The sequence below is a fragment of the Pseudorca crassidens genome, chromosome 13 (genome assembly GCF_039906515.1).
Source record: "Pseudorca crassidens isolate mPseCra1 chromosome 13, mPseCra1.hap1, whole genome shotgun sequence".
NCBI lineage: Eukaryota > Metazoa > Chordata > Mammalia > Artiodactyla > Delphinidae > Pseudorca > Pseudorca crassidens.
The window spans coordinates 13,936,127-13,959,736 of record NC_090308.1 but is presented as its reverse complement, the minus strand read 5'-3'; the positions used below and the strand labels follow the sequence as shown (position 1 = coordinate 13,959,736).

General features: G+C 44.6%; 1 protein-coding gene across 2 annotated transcripts in view; it reads left to right on the top strand.

Annotated features, from left to right (window-relative positions):
* Positions 1 to 22,013, top strand: part of ESR1 (estrogen receptor 1) — a 395,464-nt gene extending 373,451 nt beyond the window's left edge. For both annotated transcript variants that reach the window (XM_067701750.1, XM_067701749.1), the window contains exons 8-9: positions 13,195 to 13,378; positions 17,545 to 22,013. In XM_067701750.1, the coding sequence (XP_067557851.1) occupies positions 13,195 to 13,378; positions 17,545 to 17,779 (419 nt within the window). In that variant the 3' untranslated portion in view covers positions 17,780 to 22,013. The remainder of the gene's footprint in view (positions 1 to 13,194; positions 13,379 to 17,544) is intronic.
* The last annotated feature ends 1,597 nt before the right edge of the window (positions 22,014 to 23,610 follow it).

Below are 23,610 nucleotides of genomic sequence, written 5' to 3'. Positions count from 1 at the left end.
TAATGTCTTAATGATATTGTTTAGAATATCGTTAAGATAAAAGCGCACAATTTTAAAAGGCCAGGAGACAGTTTAAGGACCTTTGAGAATTCTCTTTTAATTCTCAGTAATGTGTGGAAATTAGTTTGAACACTACTGCTGTAGGTGATGAAATGTCTGCTAAGTTAAACTAGTTCTCTAGTACATTATAAAGTGAACCATTCTGCAGACTGTGGGGAAAAACTGCTGGTGCTCAGAAAGAACATTGCCCAGCACTGGGGACAGGAAATGGAGGCCTGTCTTTCACACATTGGCTTGGGCAGGGGACACAGGCAATTAACAGATCATGTCAATGTCATGAGATAAGAGAATGTCATGATGAAGGGAAGCAGAGTGTCCGCAGAGATGGACAGCAGGGTCCTTACCTGAGCACCGATGCTTCAACTGAGTCATTAGGGTGAGTTGGACTTGGCTGGAGTCAGAAGGCAAGAGGGAACGTTCTGGCTCCACCATTAAACTAACAGCGTCTCATCAAGCCACTGGACCACTCTTCACTGGTCTCCTCAACTATAAAATAATAAAATAAAAATTCTAAACTGTCCTGTTAACCCAAAGGTTTGTCATGACATAACAAGATAACTTAAAAATATGAGCTAATATCATCATTACTATTATAATCTGTTGTTTTTTTAGGGGGAAAATATTATGTGATCTAATAATATCCTGCAGAGACTTTGGTGTCACGATCTCCCTGTTCTAATCATAGGACAAGAATTACAGTCAGGCCCTATATTTGGAAGGGCCATAGATGCCCTCTCTCTGCCCTCATGCCTGGCACATTGAACTATAAATCTAACTGTGTGTTGACACTTGAACTGAAGAAGACCATGAGAAAACAGCAACAAAATCCCATTCATTTCTTGAGCTCAGAAGTGAAATAACATATTGCTTTTTAATGGGGTTTTCCTTTCCTGCATGATACTCATTGAACAAGTAAAAGCCGTGTTGGAATATGTTTGCTTCCTGAAACATTTAAATGGAAAGTCAGACTGTCAAGTTTTCAGTCTAAACCAAACACCCCTACACTTAGTTGGAAGACCTACTTCTGGGCCTAGCCTTTCATGTGTGGGCCCACGGCTACATCTGACTGCTTCTCTTGGGTTGAAAGAAAGGTGGAAAAACAAACTCCCTGCCTCTCCCATGGGGTCCTGGTCCTTGAGCACCACATCAGCCTCAGACTCCTTCAGCACTTTCCCCCAGGGGGTACGGCTACTTTTGTATGTTGAGGTAGCTTGAGGTTGCCTCGGTTCTATTTTCTCTGAGTTTTTACTTTATATCTACTTTTTAGGTTTTGTTTTTCTCTGGCATATAAGACAGACAGCAATACCCCCGCTGAACTGAGTGATGTCCATGGATTTATGTTAGCTTCACTACCATTTATTGAGCATTTACTACTTTTCCAGGCATTAAATGCTGGAAAGGAAAAGTTGCCTCTAGTTGCCTCATCTGTAAAATGGGAGGTGGTAGTAGTTCCTACATACTAGTTTGCATAAAGTGAGCCATGTGGACTGCTCCCTGGACCCTCGGGATGCTCCATCAAAGTGACCCCCTGGTCATACCAGTAGTGATTACAGTAGCAGTGATTAGTGAGGCAGTTTCGACCTCAGGGACGGCACGATCTTAAGATAAAGACAGATATAAAAAGAGAATTGTTCTTTTTTTTTAATAGATCTTTATTGGATTATAATTGCTTCACAATACTGTGTTAGTTTCTGTTGTACACCAAAGTGAATCAGCCATATGCATACATATGTCCCCGTATCCCCTCCCTCTTGCGTCTCCCTCCCACCCTCCCTATCCCACCCCTCTAGGTGGTCACAAAGCACCAAGCTGATCTCCCTGTGCTATGCGGCTGCTTCCCACTAGCTATCTGTTTTACCTTTGGTAGCGTATATATGTCGATGCTACTCTCACTTCGCCCCAGTTTCCCCCTCCCACCCCGTGTCCTCAAGTCCATTCTCTATGTCTATCTCTTTATTCCTGCCCTGCAACTAGAATCATCAGTACCATTTTTTTTTTTAGATTCCATATATATGCGTTAGAATACGGTATATGTTTTTCTCTTTCTGACTTCAGAACTGTTCTTTTTAAAAATGAAATTATGATTACAAAAAATATGTTAAATTTAGATAATTTTAGAATAACAAAATGTATAATTAAGGAAATAACCACGTGAGGTTAACCAACCATGTGGACGTTCTGATGGCTCTTACTGCAATAGAGGATAAGGGTTAAGAGCAAGGGACTCTAGTTCCAAGTTCAAATCCCCTTTCTGCTATTTAGTAGTATGACTTTGGACAAGTTACTTAAACGCTTTGGGCTCCTATTCCCTGGTCCGTGAAATGGCGAGCTTAATAGTGCCTACCTGTTAATACAGATTAGCTTTTACAATACAGTGCCTACTTCAGACTAACACTTAATTTGTGTTCAAAACTGTTTTCTTTTCGTACTGTGTGTATATATATTCATCTTTAGGTTTACCCATGTTAATTAGGATCATACACATGTACTCTCTTTAAAAATAAGATTTTAGGGAATTCCCTGGCTGTCCTGTGGTTAGGACTCTGAGCTTTCACTGCCAAGGGTGCAGTTTCAATCACTGGTCGGGGAGCTAGGATCCCGCAAGCCGCACGGCCAAAAATAAAAAATAAAAATAAATAAATTAACAAAAATAAGACTTTAAATGGCTGCTATAATCATTCATGAAGATATAAGATCATTTATTTAACGAATCTGATATCGTTAAACACAAGTGACTTCTCGCTTTTGTTATTATAAACAACGCTTCTTTTGCGTTCTTATAATTGTCTTTTGCCTGCTTGCGATCATTACTTTGGATAATGTTTCGCGAAGTGGATTTGCTGGGTGAAAGAGCGTAAGTATCATTGTCTCTTGATACATATTGCCTACTGCCCCAGAAAACTTTATCAAATTACACTTTTACATAAATGTAACCTTTTCATGCATGTGGAAGACAGACGTGGGTGCATCCGCCTCAGAGGCAGCGATGCAGACAGCTCCCTGCAGCCCAGCTACTGCCCTCAGCTGTGAAATTCCCAGGCAGGAATTTCTACACAGGACATGTTATAAACATCATATTACAAACATCCCAAGCTCACTCCTTTGGAAGCAAATTATCGCTTCAGAGAATGTTGTTTATTTTATTACCTATTATCTATATAGGCGCTTATTATGTCATTTTTAAATTTTATGACTTGCACAGACACTGTGCTGGTGAACTGCTCTTATTCTAAGCAGTCAGGATGCACAGAGGGTTGGCATTTAGTATCTTACCCTCTGCCTTTGGTCCCTTTGCCACTGTTTTTACTGAGGGATATTTATAAAAAGAAAGACAAGAGGTTGAATGGCTGTAAGTGAACCTCCCTTTAAAAACTCATCTCGGGAAGGACAACCTGCCTCCTCCAAAGATTTCATTTGCTCTGGGTTCTGGGACTTTGTGTGACTGACACGACCTTTCCTTTTTCATCTTGATGGTGAAGCCCTTACTTTTGGTAGAGCGGCTGTTACTCTGAGTGAGATAATATAACCTTCGCGTTCAGTGAAAGCCAAGCACTCAGCACCTTCTAGTAAGACCTTAATGCTCTGCTTCCTTTGTGTTCCAACTTGCCAGTCCTCGTGGGACAAAGCTGATCTTTTCTGTACTTAGATAAGTAGCTCAGGTTACTGATGACATGTCGCAGGTATTTCCAACTAAGAAAAATTTTCTCCGAAGCTTTAGTAACAAATTTGTTAGTTCCCTTTTCTGCCGAAATGGCAAACCTTGAAGAGTTTCAGAAATGCGAACAGGCTTAGGGATGATAGCAATATTATGAAAATAGTAATAAGTAATATCCCTACAGCAAGCTCCTTAGTCCTTGGAATATCCATCACCAGCTCTGTTTCCCTCTCATCAGTCCAGGCATTGACAAAGCTTGTGAAATAATAGAAATGAAAGGCACTGTGATTTTGTATTTTCAATAGCATTTTCTTCTACCAGATTACGAAAGGCATACATGCCTGAGGCAGAGAGCTTGGAAAATACAGAAAAGCCACCAAGAAAAATATCTCCCAAGTCATCATAATTTCACTGCACAAAAGTAATCATTGTTAACGTTTTGGTAAATGTTCTTAATTAAAGAGACTCTTAGAAGGTGCCTGGGTCCACCAGCACCTCTTCTCCACACCATCTTGCACCTTGTTTGGAAAATCTGGAGTGCTCCTAAATTATTCCAGGAAAATTATTAGTTTTCTCAAATATCTCTGGAGGCGAGGTTATTGGCGGTCATTTCTAGTTTCTCACAAACCTTGAAGTTAGGAAATTCTTTGTGTAGCCTTTCAGTACTGCCGGGAGTGAGGGGTATTTGGGTGCTCGTTCCAACTCTGCCCTTTATTTACCCACAGGGTGACCTCAGGCAAGTCCAGCCTTGCTGTTCTGTCTGAAGACCCTCCCAGCAGTAGCATCCAATAGCCCTAGTTCCTTAACCTCTCTGAGCCTCTGTTTCCCAACAAGTAAATTAATGACTGGATCAGTAGGGGGCCTTTTCACATTAAAAATTATTTACTTAAAGAATGTCTATATGTATAACTGAGTCACTTTGCTGCACAGCAGAGATCGGCACAACATTGTAAATCAACTAGCCTTCAATTTTAAAAATTAACAAAATTGTTTATTTATATGTAGAATTTATTTTTTAGAGCAGTTTTAGGTTCATAGCAAAGCTGAGGGAAAGGTACAGAGATTTTCCATGTAACCTGCCCCCCTCCACGCCACCCCCAGTCTCCCTCATTATCAAAATCCCACACCAGAGAGGTATATTTGTTAGAATCGATGAACTTAACGTTTAGATATCTTTATCACCTAAAGTTTATAGTTTACATTAAGGGTCACTCTTGATGTTGTACATTCTATGGGTTTTAAAAACTGTGAAATGACATGTATCCATCAGTATAGTATGTACAGAGGAATTTCCACTCTGTATGTTATTTAGGACATTCTGCCCTAAAAATCCTTTGTGGTCTGACTATTCAACCCACCCATTTCCCTAACCCCTGAAAACCACTGGTATTTTTTTTTTACTGTCTTCTTAGTTTTGTCTTTTCTAGAATGTCATGTAGTTGGAAACATATATTATGTAGTCTTTTCAGATTGGCTCCTTTCAGTCAGTAATATGAATTTAAGATTTTTCCATGTCTTCTGATGGCTTGATAGCTCGTTTCTTTTTTCCTTTTTTTTTTGGCTGCATTGGGTCTTCGTTGCTGTGAGCGGGCTTTCTCTAGTTGTGGTGAGTGGGGCCTACCCTTTGTGGCAGTGCACGGGCTTCTCATTGCGGTGGCTTCTCTTGTTGTGGAGCACAGGCTCTCGGTGCGCTGGCGTCAGTAGTTGCAGCATGCGGGCTTCAGAAGTTGTGGCGTCATTTCTTCCTAGCACTGAATAATATTCCATTGTCTGGAGGTACCAGAGTTTATCCATTCACCTACTATAGGACATCTTGCCTCCAAGTTTTGGCAATTATGATTAATGGTGCTATAAGTATCCATGTGCAGGTTTTTGTGTGGACATAAATGTTCAACTCATTTGGGTAAATACCAAGGAGCATGATTGCTGGCTTATATAGAAAGGGTATGTTTAGTTTTGTAAAAGTCTGCCGAACTGTCTTCCAAAGTGGCTACACCATTTTTCATTTCTACCGGCAATGAGTGAGAGTTCCTGTTGCTCCACATCCTTGGCAGCATTTGCTGATGTCAGTGTTTTAGATTTCGGCCATTTTAATAGACGTGTAGCAGTATCTCATTGTTGTTCCAGTTTTCAGTTCTCTACTGACATATGATGTGAAGCATCTTTTCATATACTTATTTTCCATTTCTATATCTTCTTCGGTGAGGTGTCAGGTGTTTTGCCCATTTTTTAATCGGGTTGTTGGTTTTCTTTTTGTTGAGTTTCAAGTTCTTTGAATATTTTGCTAAGAGTCCTTTAGCAAAGGTGTCTTTTGCAAATATTTTCTCCCAGTCTGTGGCTTGACTTTGCATCGTCCCGAGATCAGTGCTTTTGAAATCTTCTGCTAGAGCCTCATGTTTCAGAAGGTGCCTCTGGTCACCAGAGGATGGGGACATGAGGCTGAGGAGGGGGGGCTGAGTGAGCAGGCTCCAGTCTCCCCCTCTCCCTTTCTCCCACTTTAATCAGAGAAGTTTGACTTCTTTCCGTTTATAAACTATGTGAATGTTTCACATGAAGTTCACTCTTTTAAAAGGATTTTGATTCTCAGAATGGTTTGAAAAACACTGAACTTAAATCCATAATTCTGGAATTCTGTGTCTCCTTTTTGCAATGTAATACGTCCTTTCCCAAGACTCTATTAAGGAGAAATGAGATAAGCCTGTCACAGTCATGTGATACTTTTTCACCACAATTTTTATCTACTGTAGAGCTCACTTGAAATGATGGAACTGATACGTCTAAAGAATAGGTATCATCTGCATGTCCACTTATCTTTCTGAAATAGTCATTTTGGACACTAATTATCTTTTTCAAAATAATCAGCGAGACTATCAGCCATTTTGCCATTTTGATTTTCTATGTAGGAAAAAGGGGGAAAAAGTGTATATGAATCTTTGTGGTTCTGGAGATAAACATGCAAACCAGCACCAAGAAGGGGTGGACTTTACAGTCACACAAGAAGGTGTCACTTCACAGTGGCCAGCGTTGCTCATCACAGGGTTTTTAAATAGTGCTGTTCAACTCAGGATGATGTGAACATGTGCATTCAACCAACTATATATTCTTAGGTCGTATGTCATTTTTTCTGGCTTCGCAGTTAATTCAGATGAACGTTTAAGGATGTTTTATAAACATCTGTATTCACACTAACTCAGTTTATTAACTAGGCAGAGGAGGGAGGGGCGTCCGGTTCATTATTTTGTTTATACATTGCCTATTCCACAGAGGATTAGAAATGGCTGACTAAATTTCATGTGATGCAAAGGGAGTAAGGCAGTAATTAACCCAATCTGAAAAAAAGGAAAATAATGTGAAGAAAATAATAAATTCAGGAGTCAGATTAGCACACAGTAGTCCATCTGTACGGTTGCTAGGAGTGGGCCACAAATTTGGCTCTCAGTTTCCTTTGCTGGGCCAAAGCAAAGGGAACACATTCTATTATAAGCTCCACTGGCTTTTAATAAAAATAAAATAAAATAGACTAGTTGTTCCACATAAAATCTCTCCTTTAGGCACATCTCGACAAGGACTATTTCTCACAACCAGCACTCGATAAAGATTATGCAACTGAGAATTCGAGTGTTTTTTTTGTTTTGTTTTGTTTTTGTTTTTGTTTTTGCAGTACGCGGGCCTCTCACTGTTGTGGCCTCTCCCGTTGCGGAGCACAGGCTCCGGACACACAGGCTCAGCGGCCATGGCTCACGGGCCCAGCCGCTTCGCGGCATGTGGGATCTTCCCGGACCGGGGCACGAACCCGTGTCCCCTGCATCGGCAGGCGGACTCTCAACCACTGCGCCACCAGGGAAGCCCAGAACTTGAGTGTTTTATTCTCTGATAAGAAAGTAGGGTGCAGATATTTGAGGTTGCCCGTTAAGGGAAGATCCATATATTTTGATAATCAGCTGGGCAGTTGTTAGGGATAAAGGCCTCCTATGAAAATTGTTAACTGTGTACAGGGTCTGATAGGATGAGCTTGAGCCCTGACCATTATACTGACAAGAGTGAAGGTCAGGGCTGGGCCAAGGCATTGAGACACAGTAGGATTCATAACGTGGAGCAGGAAGTATTCAAATGCTGTTTCATCTCATGATGTTCCGCATCAGGAGTCTAGTCTCCAACTTGCTGGTTCTGGGTCATTTCCTCCCTGAATGTCTGGCGCAGATATCCAGGTGTGCTTTCTGTACTGCTGCTGTGTAATAAGTTACCCCAAAACTTAATGGCCAAAAGAAGAAAAAAAAGGTTTGGATTCTATTAATCACGGATTTGGATAGAGCACAGAGGGCATGGACTGTTTCTTCTCCACCATGTCTGGGGCCGCAGGTGAGGGTCATCCACTGGGAGTAATTTGATAGTCGTGGGCCAGAGACATCTTAAAGGACTTTATTCCCACGCCGACGATTGATGCTGGCTGTTGGCTGGGACATCAGCTGGAGCTGTCCACTGGGATGCTTATCTGTGGCCTTGGCTTCTTCACTACCTGTTGCACTGTACCCCTTACAAGGCGGTGAGGGCTCCAGAAGCAAGTGTCCCAGATGACAGGCAGAAGCTCTCTGCCTTGTATGACAGGCATGTCATACCTTAGAAGCCAGGTGGCGTCACTTCTATTCCATTCTGTTGATGGCAAGCAAGTTATGGGTCCACCCAGACTCAAGGGAGGGCCATAACCCGCACGTCTCCACGACAGGTCTGCCAAGATCACGTCGTAGAGACACATGTCGGATGGGAGATACTGTTGTGATCATTTTTGGAAAATAAATCTGCCCCAACCTGTGTAAAGAGCCACTCCCTGCTCTGCACTGTTGCTCCGTTGTCTTTGAAATGCCCCGTGAGAAAAGGTGAGATGCAGGGAAACAAATTCAGCCAGAATGTTTTAACCTGCCTTTTCTGGGAAAAAAGTGAAACCCTCAAGGCCTCCTGAGACCAGGCTAGCTCACCTGCACTAGGAGTTCCGCGTGGAACCTTGTGAACAAACCCCTTCGTATTACATGCGCTGCACATTTTCCATCACGTGTCTCTTCAGACTGTCTTCTTGACCTCAGAAAGGTAGTAATTGACTGAAGAATAGGAAAATCAGAACCCTGGCTGTTTCTTAATATATTACAGACATAATTAACAAAAAGAAGGCTCCTGGGCTTCCCTGGTGGCGCAGTGGTTGAGAGTCCGCCTGCCGATGCACGGGACGCGGGTTCGTGCCCCGGTCCGGGAAGATCCCACATGCCGAGGAGCGGCTAGGCCCGTGAGCCATGGCCGCTGAGCCTGCGCGTCCGGAGCCTGTGCTCCGCAACGGGAGAGGCCACAACAGTGAGAGGCCCGCGTACCGCAAAAAAAAAAAAAAGTCCTTCATTGTTTGGGACTGTCCCGCGCATTGTAGGACATCCAGCTCAGCCCTTCCCACTAAGTGGCTTCAGCGGCCACGAGCTGTCCAACACCCCACCAGGACCAGCAACCCCAGGAGGAGAAGCCGCAGTCAGAGGTGAAGGCTAAAACGGACGCAGTGCTCATGAAACTCAGCCTTGAAGGCAGTTATGAGCGCACACCGTCTGGCTGTGGAAGCCATTCCCAGCGGCCCACCTTCAAGGCTGACCTGCCGATGAATCCCTGGGTCGTCCGTGAGCCAGATCCAGAAAGCAGCTCTCTTTTACTCCAGCTGAGCGGCAGCTTTCTGGCCTGGACCACTTACAGCCGTGGGTTTGAGGAGTTTTCTTCCCTCTCTTTTTCCTTTGAGTCATTCCCTCTGCTTTTCTGGTCAAGCTGCTATAGATGGAATGACTGTCCCAGGGTCCGTTGTCACATTCTTCCTTCTGGAAAAGACAAAAAAGAAAATGGCCTTACTTGAAACTTTGTCCTCAAGCATCTGGTGAGCCTCAGCCTTCCCCACTTCTCCGGGAGCAGTGAGGTGTGCCCCTCAGTGGAGCTCAGTGGCCGGGCGAGCAGGACCCTGGGCTGTGCTACTGTTTCCTCTGGACACAGTCACATGCACACATGCACTACCGTGTCCATATCTGCATTCTTCCAGCCTCCAGAAGACTCCCTCATCTGGAGAAGTGATGAGGGGTAGCAAGGGTGTTCCTGTGGGATGGAGCAAAAAGGAGGAAAGAAGGAAGAGAGTGTCCAAGCAGAGAAAGAGAAGGAGGGAGAGAGCAAGGGCAACGGTCACTGAGAGCCAGAGAGGGAGAGAGGCTGACATCTCGTGTCTATGGGGGGCCCATGCAGTCCCACTCCCCGTTCTTTTCTGCCACCCACTTTCTCCATAGGCTCTTCCTAAAAGCTCCCAATGTTGGCTGCAAGATTCAGAATATGTAGAGGCTCAGATCTGCCAACAGCACTTCAAGACTGGATAATGACATACAGATTGTTTTTTTCCATCTTTGGGATTTGGAGCAGCCTGGGGAGTTGCAAAAGCCTGCCTTGTTGTAAGACTCTTTCTGAAGGCTCGCACTGTCTGATCACTGGCTCCGTGCTGCTGGGAACACTGGCGCAGCTGTCCAGGGTGGCAGGGACCACCTGGGATATGGAAATTACCGGGAACCCTGTTTGGCTTTTGCCAGAGCACCTGAAGCATTCTGGGAGTTCGGATTTCTGTTGTTTCTCTCCACCGGCCCCTTAGGGGCAAAAGGCAGCAAACACGGACCACATGTTTTGCCAGAAAAGCCCCAAAGGAAGATGGCTGCAGTTGTCAATTATTGGCATTTCTACAGGACTGTATATTTATTTCGAAGTATATTTGCACGGCTAGGAAGCATCTCGCAAGGATGAGATGATAAGCTGTGTTGGTGCCAAAACAGGACTAGAAAAACAGGCTTGTTCTGAGAGTGGCTTGCATCCCGAGAGACAGTGTGAAGACAATCCTTCCTCCACGGGCAATAGCTGCTCTTAAGACATTAATGCTTAAAAGAAAATAAGGCCTGGAATCCCTATCTCGTGACACACCGTCCGCACACAGTAGGTTCTCAATGAGAGCATGCGGGAGGGGGGAGCCCACGGGAGGATGGGGAACCAGCGGCACAAGGGAAAACCACACTCCCCAGAGCCTGAGTGCCAAGGCTCTTACCTCCACAGGAGAGGGCAGAGTGCAACGCGGGCCCTCAGGACGCCCGTGATTCTGCACAGGGTGCCCTCACCCTGTGCACACACGTAGGTGCCGCTGAGCGTCACCTTCCCACGCGGGGACATGGAAGCTCCTTGGTTCTGTGGTTTCCACGAACAAGAATGGGATTATTGATGAACGAGGCCAGCATCCTGGGTGGTAACAAAAAAGGAATTTGGTAGAAAACACAGCATCCAAGTTGGATTAACTCAGTTCTGTGGCCTGGGCAGGTTCCCAGGACATCCAGCCAGACGCAGGGCCTCTGAGAGACGCGAGGCTAGAATGTGTGTGATGACATGAGGGCAGGGAGAGGCATGGCCGTGGGGCTCTGGAGAGGCTGCCCCTGACCCCCCCAGCCCACTGGCATACACCTCCCTTGCCATCCGTTACCTCCCGGCCAACACCAAGGCCACTAGACATTTGCCCATTTTTCTAGTGGACACAGTCTTTATCAGAAGCCCACGTGGAACATAAGTAATCCAGCAATTTCTTTCTTATCCCACTGCCTGTCCGCTGCTTACTCATTCTGTGCTCAATTTCCTCTGTATCAGAGTGCCTCCGGGTATCAAAACTACATTATTCTATTCTACTGCCTGTAAGCCCAGAGCCTGACCATTCTGGTTCTGCTGTTGTTGTATTTGTTTTAAATATTAGCCCTTTTCCATTCCAGGCAATTACAACTGTATGTACTGTAAGTTCCTCTGTGTGGGTGTTTTCCCCATTCCCGACCTACAGGCTGCTGTGTGAGCTGTAACTCGTCACTGCGTTACAAGTACAAAGTCGGGGATTCGTAAACTTGGGGGCCTTTAACTTGAAAATACCAGTGAGGATGGGGGGAGGGGAGGAGAAGAAATATACTTACGGGTGGGCCAGTGGGCTCATAAGACCAAAAAAAAATGTTGCTAAATAGACGTATCTCCTGAGAAAAATACCGCGTCATCTGCGCCCTGCGAGATGATGCATTTGGGTAGGAGGAGCTGATTTCTGCAGTGTTTACTTGATAGAACAGCCATCGTTGTGGTCCCAAGACAAGAATACTCCATCCTGCCCTCCTTTTGCTTTCAGTACTTCTCACCTCTTAATCATTCACCTTCCTCTGCTCCTTGGGCTGAGCTCGCAACTTAAGTCAAAGAGTCAGGATTCTTTCAGTTGCAAGTGACAGAAACCCAACTAACACTATCTTAAGCAAACAGGGGATTTATGGATTCATGTGTTAGAAAGGACATTATGGAAGCTCTAAGGTCAAATGAAAAAAGTAAGAACCAGGACCTTATGACAGGAACCAGGATTTCTCCCTTCCCTCCCCTCCCCCCTCCTGCCTCCCCCAGGTAACTATCACCTCTGCTGGTCGTCGCTGGGCTCCATTCTGCAGGGGGAGCTCCACGTACCTGGAAGATGGCGCTTACAGGTCCCACATTCTCATACTCCCAGTGCCTCCACCCTAGAGGAAGGAACTTCCGCCCACAACTTCCATATGCAAACTCAGAAAAAGCTTTGATTGTCTATCTCAGGGCTAATACTATCCAAAAGGATAGAGTGACCTGATTGTCTAATTTCAGCCTTGAGTCTACCTGTGGCCCCGAGAGCAGGATTTATTACCAGAAAAAAGGCAAGAGGGGAAAAAAAAAAAAAAAACATGCCTGGCAGTGAAATACAGCAGTTCCCGGGGGCCTCTCTACCCTCGCATCATAAACCTTTCAGCTGAGGATGAAAAGTACGAAGGCCCCACAGCTGACCTGAACTGTAACAGCAAATTAAAAATTGCCTGTCAGTCACTTAGCAAATCACTTTTGCTCTCTCTGTGCACCTCACCGAGAGGTCACGTGTCTCTAACTTAGCGTCTCCGTTATAAAACCGGATGTAGAGTCAGCACACTGGCTCGTTCTCAACTCTGCTCCATCCTGTCGAGTTCGCTCAGCAGGTTAATGCAGCTCTCTGCCCTCCGCTTTCTTCATGTGAAAAGGAACAATAATGCCTCCTTCGTGGAGCTGTCATCAGCGTTAACAGGATAGCGTTGGTGACAGGCGTGTCAGAGGAGAGGTGGCTGGTGTCAACCACCATGGCCCCAAGGCGAACAGTGCCTTTCCAGGGAATCTTGATGACAAATCCTGGAAACTGGCTCCCACACAGGGGGCCACATGAGTTTCCTAAACGTGTGCTCTCACCCACGTATATTCCTAAGGAATTTTGCATGGTTGCCTGGACCGAATAGATCCCGAACTTCCCCGTTGCCGGGCGGGGGCAGGGTGGGGGGAGGGGCACTGGCTCAGTCTTACGTCCCACGCACATGCCCAGCTTCCCGGACCTCATCCTCTTTGAGTTTCTCTCTCTCACTCTCTCTCTGCACATTCAGGAGTGTACACATTTCTGTCCAGCACCCTGAAGTCTCTGGAAGAGAAGGACCATATCCACCGTGTCCTGGACAAGATCACAGACACCTTGATCCATCTGATGGCCAAAGCGGGCCTGACTCTGCAGCAACAGCACCGGCGTCTGGCCCAGCTCCTCCTCATCCTCTCTCACATCAGGCACATGAGGTGAGGCGTCCTTGGGTTTCCCATGGGAGAGACGTAAAGCAGTCAAGCCCCCAACAATATGCTACGGCTGGCCCAGGAAGGGCTGACGTCTGAGAACAGATAACACACTGGGGACGGTTCCCGGCACATAGCATAAAGGCTGTGGGAGGATAGCAGAGGGAGGCAGTAACTCAGTCTGGGGTGTGGGCGGGTGTCAGAGAAGCCTGCAGAGAGATGATACTTTCGCTCAGTTTGGCGCATGCGCAAGATCCTAAGCCGGGGAAGAGTGTGCCGCGTGCAGCTCAGGGGAGGAGGGTCCCGTCTGGTTGTTCACTCGGCCCCAGCCAATCAGGGGAAGTCCGCGAGCACACTCGTCCTCGGAAAGCACTGCGCACATCCATTACTGTTCCTGTGTCGCACTCTCCTTACTTAACAAGTGGAAATTCTAAATGAGAGACTCTGGGTCCAAACACCTTGTGGATGGTCAACGTTGACTCCTCCATCCCTCTCAATCCATTCTTGTCACCCCCGTTGCCATTACCCTCGCCCAAGCCACCATCATCTCCTCCTGGATTTCTGCCCCAGCTGCCTAACCTGTCTCCCTGTCTTCAACTCAGAGCCTTTCTAATCCATTCTCCACAGTAGAGCCAGTGTGATCATTCTGATACCAAATCTTATCACATTGCTTTCCTACTTAAAGCCTTGAAATGGCTTCCCATTGCTTTTAGATGAAAGTATAAATCCATTTATTTTGCTTATATTCCTTCTTATGCTCTAGCCTTACTTAACTTTCAGGACTTCCTGGTAGTCTGGGCTGTAGCCCTAATCAGCTGTTCTCTGAGTCAAGGGGGACTTCCGCTGCAGGCTGCAGATGGGCTGCGCAGCTGTTTCCCTCCGCTGGGCTCACGCACACATTTGTGGGTCAGCTGATGGAAGCAGGGCACAGCTGGGAGACTCTGCATCTAGCTGCGGGCCTGAAGGTTGGCCAGGTGACTACCCCGTGTGCCTCTTGCCCTCCTTGTAGCCCCAGGAGAGCTGGGACATGTTCTCATATTGATGGCAGAGACACGAGAAAGTGAGTCTGTTTGGAGAAGTGCATTTTAATCTTTTAGTTAAGTCATGTCCACGAACATTCCATTGGCCAAGCAAGTCACATGATACAGCCCAAAGTCAAGGATCATGGACACATGGCACAGAGAGTGAATCTTCCTGAACGGTAAGCTAATCTATCATAGCTTAGATGTGACTCCTTGCAGGAAGCATCTCCTGACCCTTAACACCTAGGTGAGATTTATACCCTGTCCTTCCTCATTGTTACTGCTCATTTTTTTTCTTTCAGCACCATTAGACTGTAAACTCTGTGAGGCAGTTATCACAACCCATTTTGCTTACTCTGTGTACCCAGCACCACCTAGCATAGGGCTTGGCACGTAGTAACTACTCAATAAATATTTTCTATAGAAGGACGATAGCAGAGGAAATAGAGTCTTTCTGTGCCAGAAGGTAAAAGTGGCCTTGTTTCCATTCTAAATGGCTGGCCAGAGGCTTAGTGGGTACCATTCCCCTGAACAGAACCCAGCCTGCAGGGAAGAGATGAAGAAAGTATCGGATTCTTTACTCCAGAAAGGCCACAACAGTGAGGTGAAGTGATGACACTCCTGCATGATGAAGTCTCTATGACCTTGGGCTTACACCAGAACCCCAGGAATGAAAAAGAGATTCTGTTTCTTAGTGGCTATGAGGGAAGGGCCAAGGTGTCTAGAAAGAGTTCGATTAATTTTTAAGGGGTCTTCAGACCTTGAGACTGAGTCAAATGGCAAGAAGTTCATCCCATCAAAGTCCCAGGTGCCTCCTTTTCTGGAGATAACTTTGCCAACTGTTAGCTTCTTGAGAAAATAAATGTATCTTTCGTTCTTTGTATGTCCCACAGTGCCGTATATGAAGTCTTACATGTCGTATATGCTCACAACATTATTACTGAGTGAATGAGTGAATAAATGAATGAATGAACAAATTACCTGAGGTTTTTCCTATGAATTTGAAATTCACAAATGATGGCTTTCACTTGCCAAAGTTGGGGAGAAAGTGACTGCAGTCTCTGTTCTTAGGGAGTCCCCAAGAATCCCTGTGTCACAGATGAAGGCCTCACATTGGCCAAGTTGAGTAGGTGACTGCATTTGGAGTACACATTTTCAGTCCTTTCCCATCCATTTCTTTTGATGAATATTACACATAGGGAAGAGAGGGATAGATCAGAATAACATAATCCCCTACCAAATTTCCTGACCGAGAGAGTAACCTTCCCCTTGAAGAAAATGTATTAGCTCTACTCCAAGCTAGGAATTTCACTGATGTAGAAACCATGTATCACAGATGAAGGGTCTTTTTTTGTTGGTAGGAATTGCTGGATTTTCAAATCCATTAACTGCTTGTCAGCATTAGCCAGCCTAATTAGTTAATACCAAGTATATTTGCACTGCACATACAGGCCTTGCTAGTTTTACTGGCAACACATGGCCAAGGGCCACAGCGGCAAGAGTTCCTGTTTGTATTGTGTGACGAGCTGGAGAGAAGTTGCTATTCTATTGCAAGCTTTGAGCTTTCTCTCTCTCACTCTCACACACACACACACCCACACCCACATACCAACAACAATATTATGGTGCCTCATTACAGCCAATCTGAATCACGGAACTCTGTTGTGTTAAGCTTGGCCCCAGCCATATGTTGTTATTCAGAGCATTTAACACCAGATTTCATCGGATGGTAAATGTGATTCATTAGGTTGCAAGAGGAAGACGGTGTCAGATCCAGGGGCATTCAACTTGAACAGCATTTTAAATTAAAACAAAAAGAAGAAAACAAAATCCCACTGGAAAACGTAATTTAGGTGGTTGTGTCATATGGCCCAAATCACTTTGATGCTATGTTTCCATGGCGCGTCTCCAGCTAGGGCTGACTTTCCCTACTGAAAATGCAAATATTTTTTAGGATGTTCTTGGTCTGTCTACTCATGATCCATGATTCTTTTTAAAGAAATGTCAATCTAGAGAATAGTTGTTTTTTTTTTTTTCCTGGTGGTAGTGTTGTGGGGACAGAGCAGAGATGTAGCTGGTGGAGGACGGGGCTGGGGGTCGGGGGAAGAGCGGTAAGAGGAGAAGCACCATTTACATGCATTTCCCTAGGTCCGTCCAGCCCATATTTTCTGAGCATTTACCAGTTCTTGCCACTGTTGGAGACCTACGGGATGGACAAATTGCAGCCCCTCACTGAACTTGCACAGTGTGTGTTGGGATGCAGGTTGGCAGTGTGTGTGTGTGTGTGTGTGTGTGTGCGCGCACATGCTTATGGAACAAGAATAAACATACATACAAGACATACATTCATAGGAGAAGGTCAGGTTGTCATAGTGCTGGGAGAAAAACAGTAACATGAAAGCCAACCGCTAAACCTGCAGGGTCTTGAGCCGAATGCCACTGGGGTCATGGAAGGCCTTTCAGAGCAGGTGGCATTCGAAGATCTGGGGGAAGTTCATGCAGGTGGGGGGACAGCAAGGGCAGATACCCTGAGTCTGGAAGTCTTGCTTTGTTTCTTTAGGGCCAGCATGAAAACTAGGGTGGTTAAAGGGAGTGGGTTAGGGAGAGGGGCAGGACAAGCCATGTTAGTTGGATCTTGCATAGCACGGACAGAAATTTAGATTTTATTCTGAGTTACACGGGAAGCAACTGAACAGTTTGAAGCAAGGGAACTTCTTGAACGGTTTATTGCACGTTTAAAAAGCTCTTTCCTGGAAATCTAAAAAAGAGGGGATATATGTATCCGTAACTGATTCACTTTGCTGTACAGCAGAAACTAACACAGCATTGTAAAGCAACTATACTCCAAGAAAAATTAATAAAAAATAAAGTAAAATAACAATTTAAAAATTAATTAATTAATTAAATTAAAAAATAAAAACTCTTTCCTACCTGGTAGCCTATCTCATCTGTTCTCTTTTTAGATGTAATTGTGATAGAGGGAAAGAAATTCACCTGCATAGTAAACCCTAAACTGGCTCTTTAAATAGGAAGAAAGGTTGGCATATCAGTGTCGCTGGGGTTTTTCTCACTTGCCCTTCCTCGGCATTTCAGCAGTCCTGGATCTGGGGATGGTCTAAAGCGGTCCTGTCTGTGTCTTCCCGCCCACAGTAACAAAGGCATGGAGCATCTGTACAGCATGAAGTGCAAGAATGTGGTGCCTCTCTATGACCTGCTGCTGGAGATGCTGGACGCCCACCGCCTGCACGCCCCAGCCAATTTCGGGAGCGCACCCACGGAGGACGTGAACCAGAGCCAGCTGGCCACCGCCGGCTCAACTTCATCACATTCCTTGCAAACGTATTACATCACGGGGGAGGCAGAGAATTTCCCCACCACAATCTGAGAGCTCCGCGGCTCCCCCAGGGCTCTGAGAATCCCTGTCGCACTTTATCCACATCGTGCATCACTCTAGCCGACTTCTGCCCCTGCACACACTCTGGCATGCACCCAGCGCTGGCTTTCTAATATGGGTGGCCATTCATTTGCTTGCTCAGTTCTAAGTGGCACACCTTCTTTTGGGAACAGCCAAAGGGATTATTCCAGGGCTACTTTCTTTGTTAACAGCTCTCTCTCTCTCCCTTTGCTACCTTACTCAGCATGAGGATTCCCTTAGCATTTCATGACTGAGCTCCGTCTGCGAGCTGGGCTCAGATGACTGTGCACTTTAGCTACTTGTGACCCAAGGCCTGGAGAGTGGACATTTCACCTCCGTGAATGTGAAGCACTTTTTAATGGATCTTATTGAAGCGTAAGCCACAGGAAAGAATTGAAAGTGGCTCCTTTAATTGCTGACTTGGAGAAAGCTAGGTCCAGGGTTCATTATAACATCCTCTTGTATTCCTATAGTAACATATCATTTTAGTAAAGTCAGACCTTAAAGCTTCTGCTCTGTTGCATGGCTGTAGCAGAATATCTGGTGACTGTGCACCCACTTCCCCTATAGGAATACAAGATGCACACAGGGAAGGAAGAGCCCCTAACTGTCAACACTTTGTCAACTAAATACACTGCACCTTCAGATTTGCTGAATGCTTTACCATTAGCTTTTGAGAGCACTAGGTATAGGTCATGGGTTCCAATTCTTGCTTCCCATGGACCCATGGAAAACAGCAAGTTGATCCCAGTTAAGTCACCTCCACATACACCAGTTCCTTTGTGAGAGATAAGTTCTTGTTTTTTGGGTTTTTTTCCATTTTATAAAAGAAAGCCCTTACCCCCCAGAACTTGCAGTAAATGGGCTTCAGGACCTGTTCTGGTGTGATCTCACTCTTATCAGCAGAGGGCGCTCTGCTCGGCTCTTCCTGGTGTGTAACTTACAAGGTGAATTAGGGGTAGTGCCCAGGCTATGACCAAGGGCAGTTTAAATGAGCAGGCACCCTGGTGACACTTTTAGCCCTGGAGCAGTGGGCTTAATAGTAAACGTGCATGATTCTTGCAGGTACTAGAGACCAAAGAGGAAAGCAGGGCAGAAACTGGATAAAACTGTGAGGCTCGGGGTGGCCCTACCACAGGCTGCAGCCACTTAGGAGTGCTACTGGCAGACCCCATACTGCACTGCGGGGCTGCCCTGGGGTCCATGGGGCAGTCCTTCTCTTCCTCATTTCCCCGCATGGCCCAGGTTGGAGGCACACTCTGGGCGGGGGAACAGGGCCAGGACTGGAGCGCTCTGAACTCAGGCTGCCTGGGGCCTGGTCAGACCACACCTGCCCTTGGTTGTTTAGAGCTCATCCAAAAATCAGGGTTTGGCCTTGAGGGAAAAACAAACAAACAAACTTCCCTAGAGTCTATTTCATTAACCTTCATGAGCCAAGAGGGCAAGACCAGAATTGGGCCATAGGAATCCTTAAACCTATAGGCTAAACAAGAGAGGCCTGCTCCAGCCACAGGGCAGATTTCCCTGGGTCTTTGCTTCTCTAAAGCAATTATGGATTATTTCCCCTTTTCAGCTAAAAAGAAAGTTTGGTTTCCTCTGGTGACCGCATCGTCTGTTAACTCAAACCCCAGTGATAGGCAATGCGTTAGCCAACAACCCAGCCAAACTTCTAGGGCTTCTCTTGGGATGCCTGTTTCAAAAGTGGATTTCATCCATTCCAATGACCCAATCAGTGATCACCAAAGGACTGGGAACCTGGGAGGGCCAAGAAAAAAAAACAGTTGTTTTCACAAGTGCATCTAAATTGGGGGGCAATTTTATGTATCAGTATCTGCAGTAAGAATGTTTAGAACATAATTCTTCTGTTGTTTTTGTTTAAGAAGCACCTTATATAGTATAATATATATTTTTTTGAAATTGCAATGCTTGTTTGTCAGACAATTGAATGTAGTAATTCTGTTCTGGATTTAATTTGACTGGGTTAACATTCAAAACCAAGGAAAAATGTTTACTTTTTTTGTATTACTACCTTGTGATGTAGTCATTGATGCCTAAGGCCTGGTGATTATTCATTTAAATGAAGATCACATTTCATATCAACTTTTATATCCACAGTAGACAAAATAGCACTAATCCAGATGCCTATTGTTGGATCCTGAATGATAGACAATCATATGTAGCAGAGATTATGCCTGAAAAGGAAAATTATTCAGGGCAGCTAATTTTGCTTTACCAAAATATAAGTAGTAATATTTTTGGACAGTAGTGAATGGGTCAGTGGGTTCTTTTTAATGTTTATACTTAGATTTTCTTTTAAAAAAAATAAAAACAACAAAAAAAATTCTAGGACTATAGGTGATGTAATACCAGCTAAATCCAAACAATAATCCAGTGAAGGGTTTTACATTATTCATCTGAGATGTTTGTATTCATGTTAAGCTACTACTACGTTTGAAATGGGGCAGAGAACACCAGATGGTTGGTATGTTAGCCCGGGAGTTTCAAGTAATTTTTAAAGTCTCTTCTTATTTCAAGTGCCACTAATGGACAGCTGGTACTTTGCCGCTGACATTACTCTTGGGTGTAGGGAACATGCTGTATTCCCCCCCGCCCCGCTCTGAGACAATTTAAAGTTTGAAAGCCATGGTGGATCGGGGTGGGGTGGGTGGGTGAGGGTAGGGTGGGGACGTGGGTTTAGGAATTTGAAGAATGGGAAATATCGTAATAAGAGTCTTGAAAGTATTTTGAAGCAGATCAATACTGGCACCTGGGGTATGCACCAGGGTTCAGTATTTCACTTGTGCCCTGTTAACCAAAATAAATAGCTGTATCTGACAGCCATTCAGATATAATGGCAGCTTGAGTTCTAGGGAAGAACTAGTGGCATCTGCAGTACAGTCCAAGGAATACCTAGTGGTCTGTGTTTCTTTTAGCCATTGCCTAGCTCCAGGCTTGCGGTAATGATTCTGCAATGCTGTCATGCAACAATCAGAGAGGCTAGTTCATCCAAAGAGAAGAGCCTACGTAGGCTGCAAAATCCAGCCCCTAAGGAAGTGTAGTCGTTGATTAGATTTCCCTATTAACCTTACAACTATGTTTAACCATGCCATATCCTATGCCTTTTGGGGGCTGAACAAATAAGGGACTTACTGATAATTTACTTCTGATCCCATTAAGATGTTCTTGCGTTAAAATCTTATACACTGAAATGGCCGTTGATTTAGGCCACTGGTTCATGAAACCAATTCCAAATCCCTTCCCAACTCTGAGTTGGACTGTGGATACCGGGAGTGATCACTAGGACCACAGTAATGCCTGATATTCACAGGCAAATTTGCTTCAGGAAGCTGGTTATTGGAAAGACAAACAGAGTCATACATAGCTTCTGAGACAACCGTGATTCTCTTTGGTGCAAGTCTTGGGAGGATGATTCAGATGACACTGCACACCTCCGGGATGAACTCCCTGAACATTTACTCTCAGCTGGAGCAAATGACTTTAACTGTGGTCCCAAATATCCACCTTTTCATTAGTGTTATCTCTGTTTCTAACTGCAGTTCCTTTCCATTTGGATTAAAGTGAGTGTGGCCTCTTTCTAAGTCACTTAAAATTGTTTCCTAAGTACCTGCTGCCTCTATTAGGGTACTTCAATTTGCACTGTCTTTCAGAGATTCAAGAAAAATTTCTATTTTTTTTTTTTTTGCATCCAAATGTGCCTGAACTTTTAAAATATGTAAATGCTGCCATGTTTCAAACCCATCTTCAGTGTGTTTTTACAGAGCTGTGTACCCTGGAAACCACATACAGCCCCATTAGCAGGTGCCTGAGGCACGGACCCCTTTGCATTCACAGAGAGGTCATTGGTCATAGAGACTTGAATTAATAAGTGACATTATGCCAGTTTATGTTCTCTCACAGCTTATAAACAATGCTATTTGTGCACTACAAGTTCTTCAGTGTAGAGCTCTTGTTTTATGGGGAAAAGCTCAAATGCCGAATTGTGTGTGACGGATTAATATGCCCTTTCGCCGACGCATATACTATTATTGATGTGATTGTTCTGTTGCAGCTTTGCTTCGTTCAATGAAACACACTTGTAAACCTCTTTTGCACCTTAAAGAAAGTAAAGAATCCAGTGGGATGCTCAAGCACCTTAAACAATTTTCTCTACCTATTTGGTGTTCAAATAAAGACCTAAATGAAAGACGTTTGGTTTTTTTGTCAGCTCCCTTCTCGCTAGTGGTTCAGCACCGGCTGCCCAAGATCAAGGATCAAGGTGGTGACATGCATCTGTAGAGCACAGTGAATTCGGATGAACCGTCTGATGCCAGGCTCCCTTCCAACCCCACCTACCCACCCCCACCCCAACCCAGGCACAGAAGGGAATGTGTGGCCCTTAGAATCAGGCAGCCCTGGCCATACTTCTTGCCTCCGGCACATACAAGGTTTATGACCGTTGGTCATGAATTTTCAGAGCCTCAGCTTCCTTATCAACAAAATGGTGATAGTAACACCTAATTCACAGGGCAATTGTGAAGATTATATGAGGTGCTCATTAAAATAGTAGTTGTTATCTAATGCTTGATCCCAACCCCTTCTTTGCGGGGAAGAAGAAAGAACGAGTGAATGGATAAATGAATGATCTGAAACTTACATAGTTGCTCGGAAACCTCTCCCCCATCATGCACGTGAAGCAGGAAAGTGGTTCATCCCCACCCCATCCCACCTCTGGTTTCCATTTCACGACTCCCTTCCCTTTGCAGAGAGAGATACCTGCTTATTCTCTTTTCCCCATTTTCTCTGTGATTTAACTGGTGAATTGGCAGTGTGGGGGTGGAGGAGATAATGTGACTAACTGAGAGGCAACATAATTCGCACATAGGCTCTGCAGCTAGATTAGTCAGTTTGAATCCTCATTCTACCATTTATTGTGTGACTTTGGGCAAGGTAATTTCCCTGTGCCTCAATTTCTTCACCTGTAAAGATGGCTAATAGTGCCACCTGCCTGGAAGTGTTGCTGTGACGACTACACGGGTTAATTCACAGAGAGCATTTAAGGACAGCCGCTGGCACTGCTCCCTTTCCTGAGTCCTCTCCAGCTGAGTGTCTGCACTCTCTTCATTATTAGGATGAGTTTAGGTTTTTCATTGTTTGAGTCATTTGGTTTCCAAGAAGCTTATTTTGTTTTCTTGTTCTATTATCCCTGCACAAGTTCTTCAGTCCAGATTTTCCTTGGTTTCCTCATATCTAAAATGTAAATAAGAACAATACCCACTTCATAGGGTTATTATGAAGATCAAAAGAGATAAATGTCTCAAGTGCCTGGTATAGGACCTGCCCATAGAAAGCTCTCAATACATGTTAGCCATCATTATTATAATGGTTATTATGCTCTGTGAGCATTTGCATTGAACGGAATCATTGATAGGATTGGATTTACATTTGCCATTTCGTTATTGCTGCTTTGCACATGTCTCCTGTCTTTTTCATTCCTCTATTCCTCCTTACTGGCCCCTCCTTTGTTTTGGTTAAATAAATATCTTTAGGGTAATATTTTAATTTTTGTTGATTTGTTTTACTATTTTACAATTATTTTCTTAGTGGTTACTCTTACACTATGCATCTTAACCTATCACAGTCTATTTTAGATTAACACTAACTTAAATTTGATACGATAAAATAGAACTCTTTGCTCCAATATAGCTCCATTCTCTACTTCTCCTTCACATTATTAATATTGTCATACATATCTATATATGTTATAAACCCAACAATAAAATGTTATATGTGTTGGCTTACAC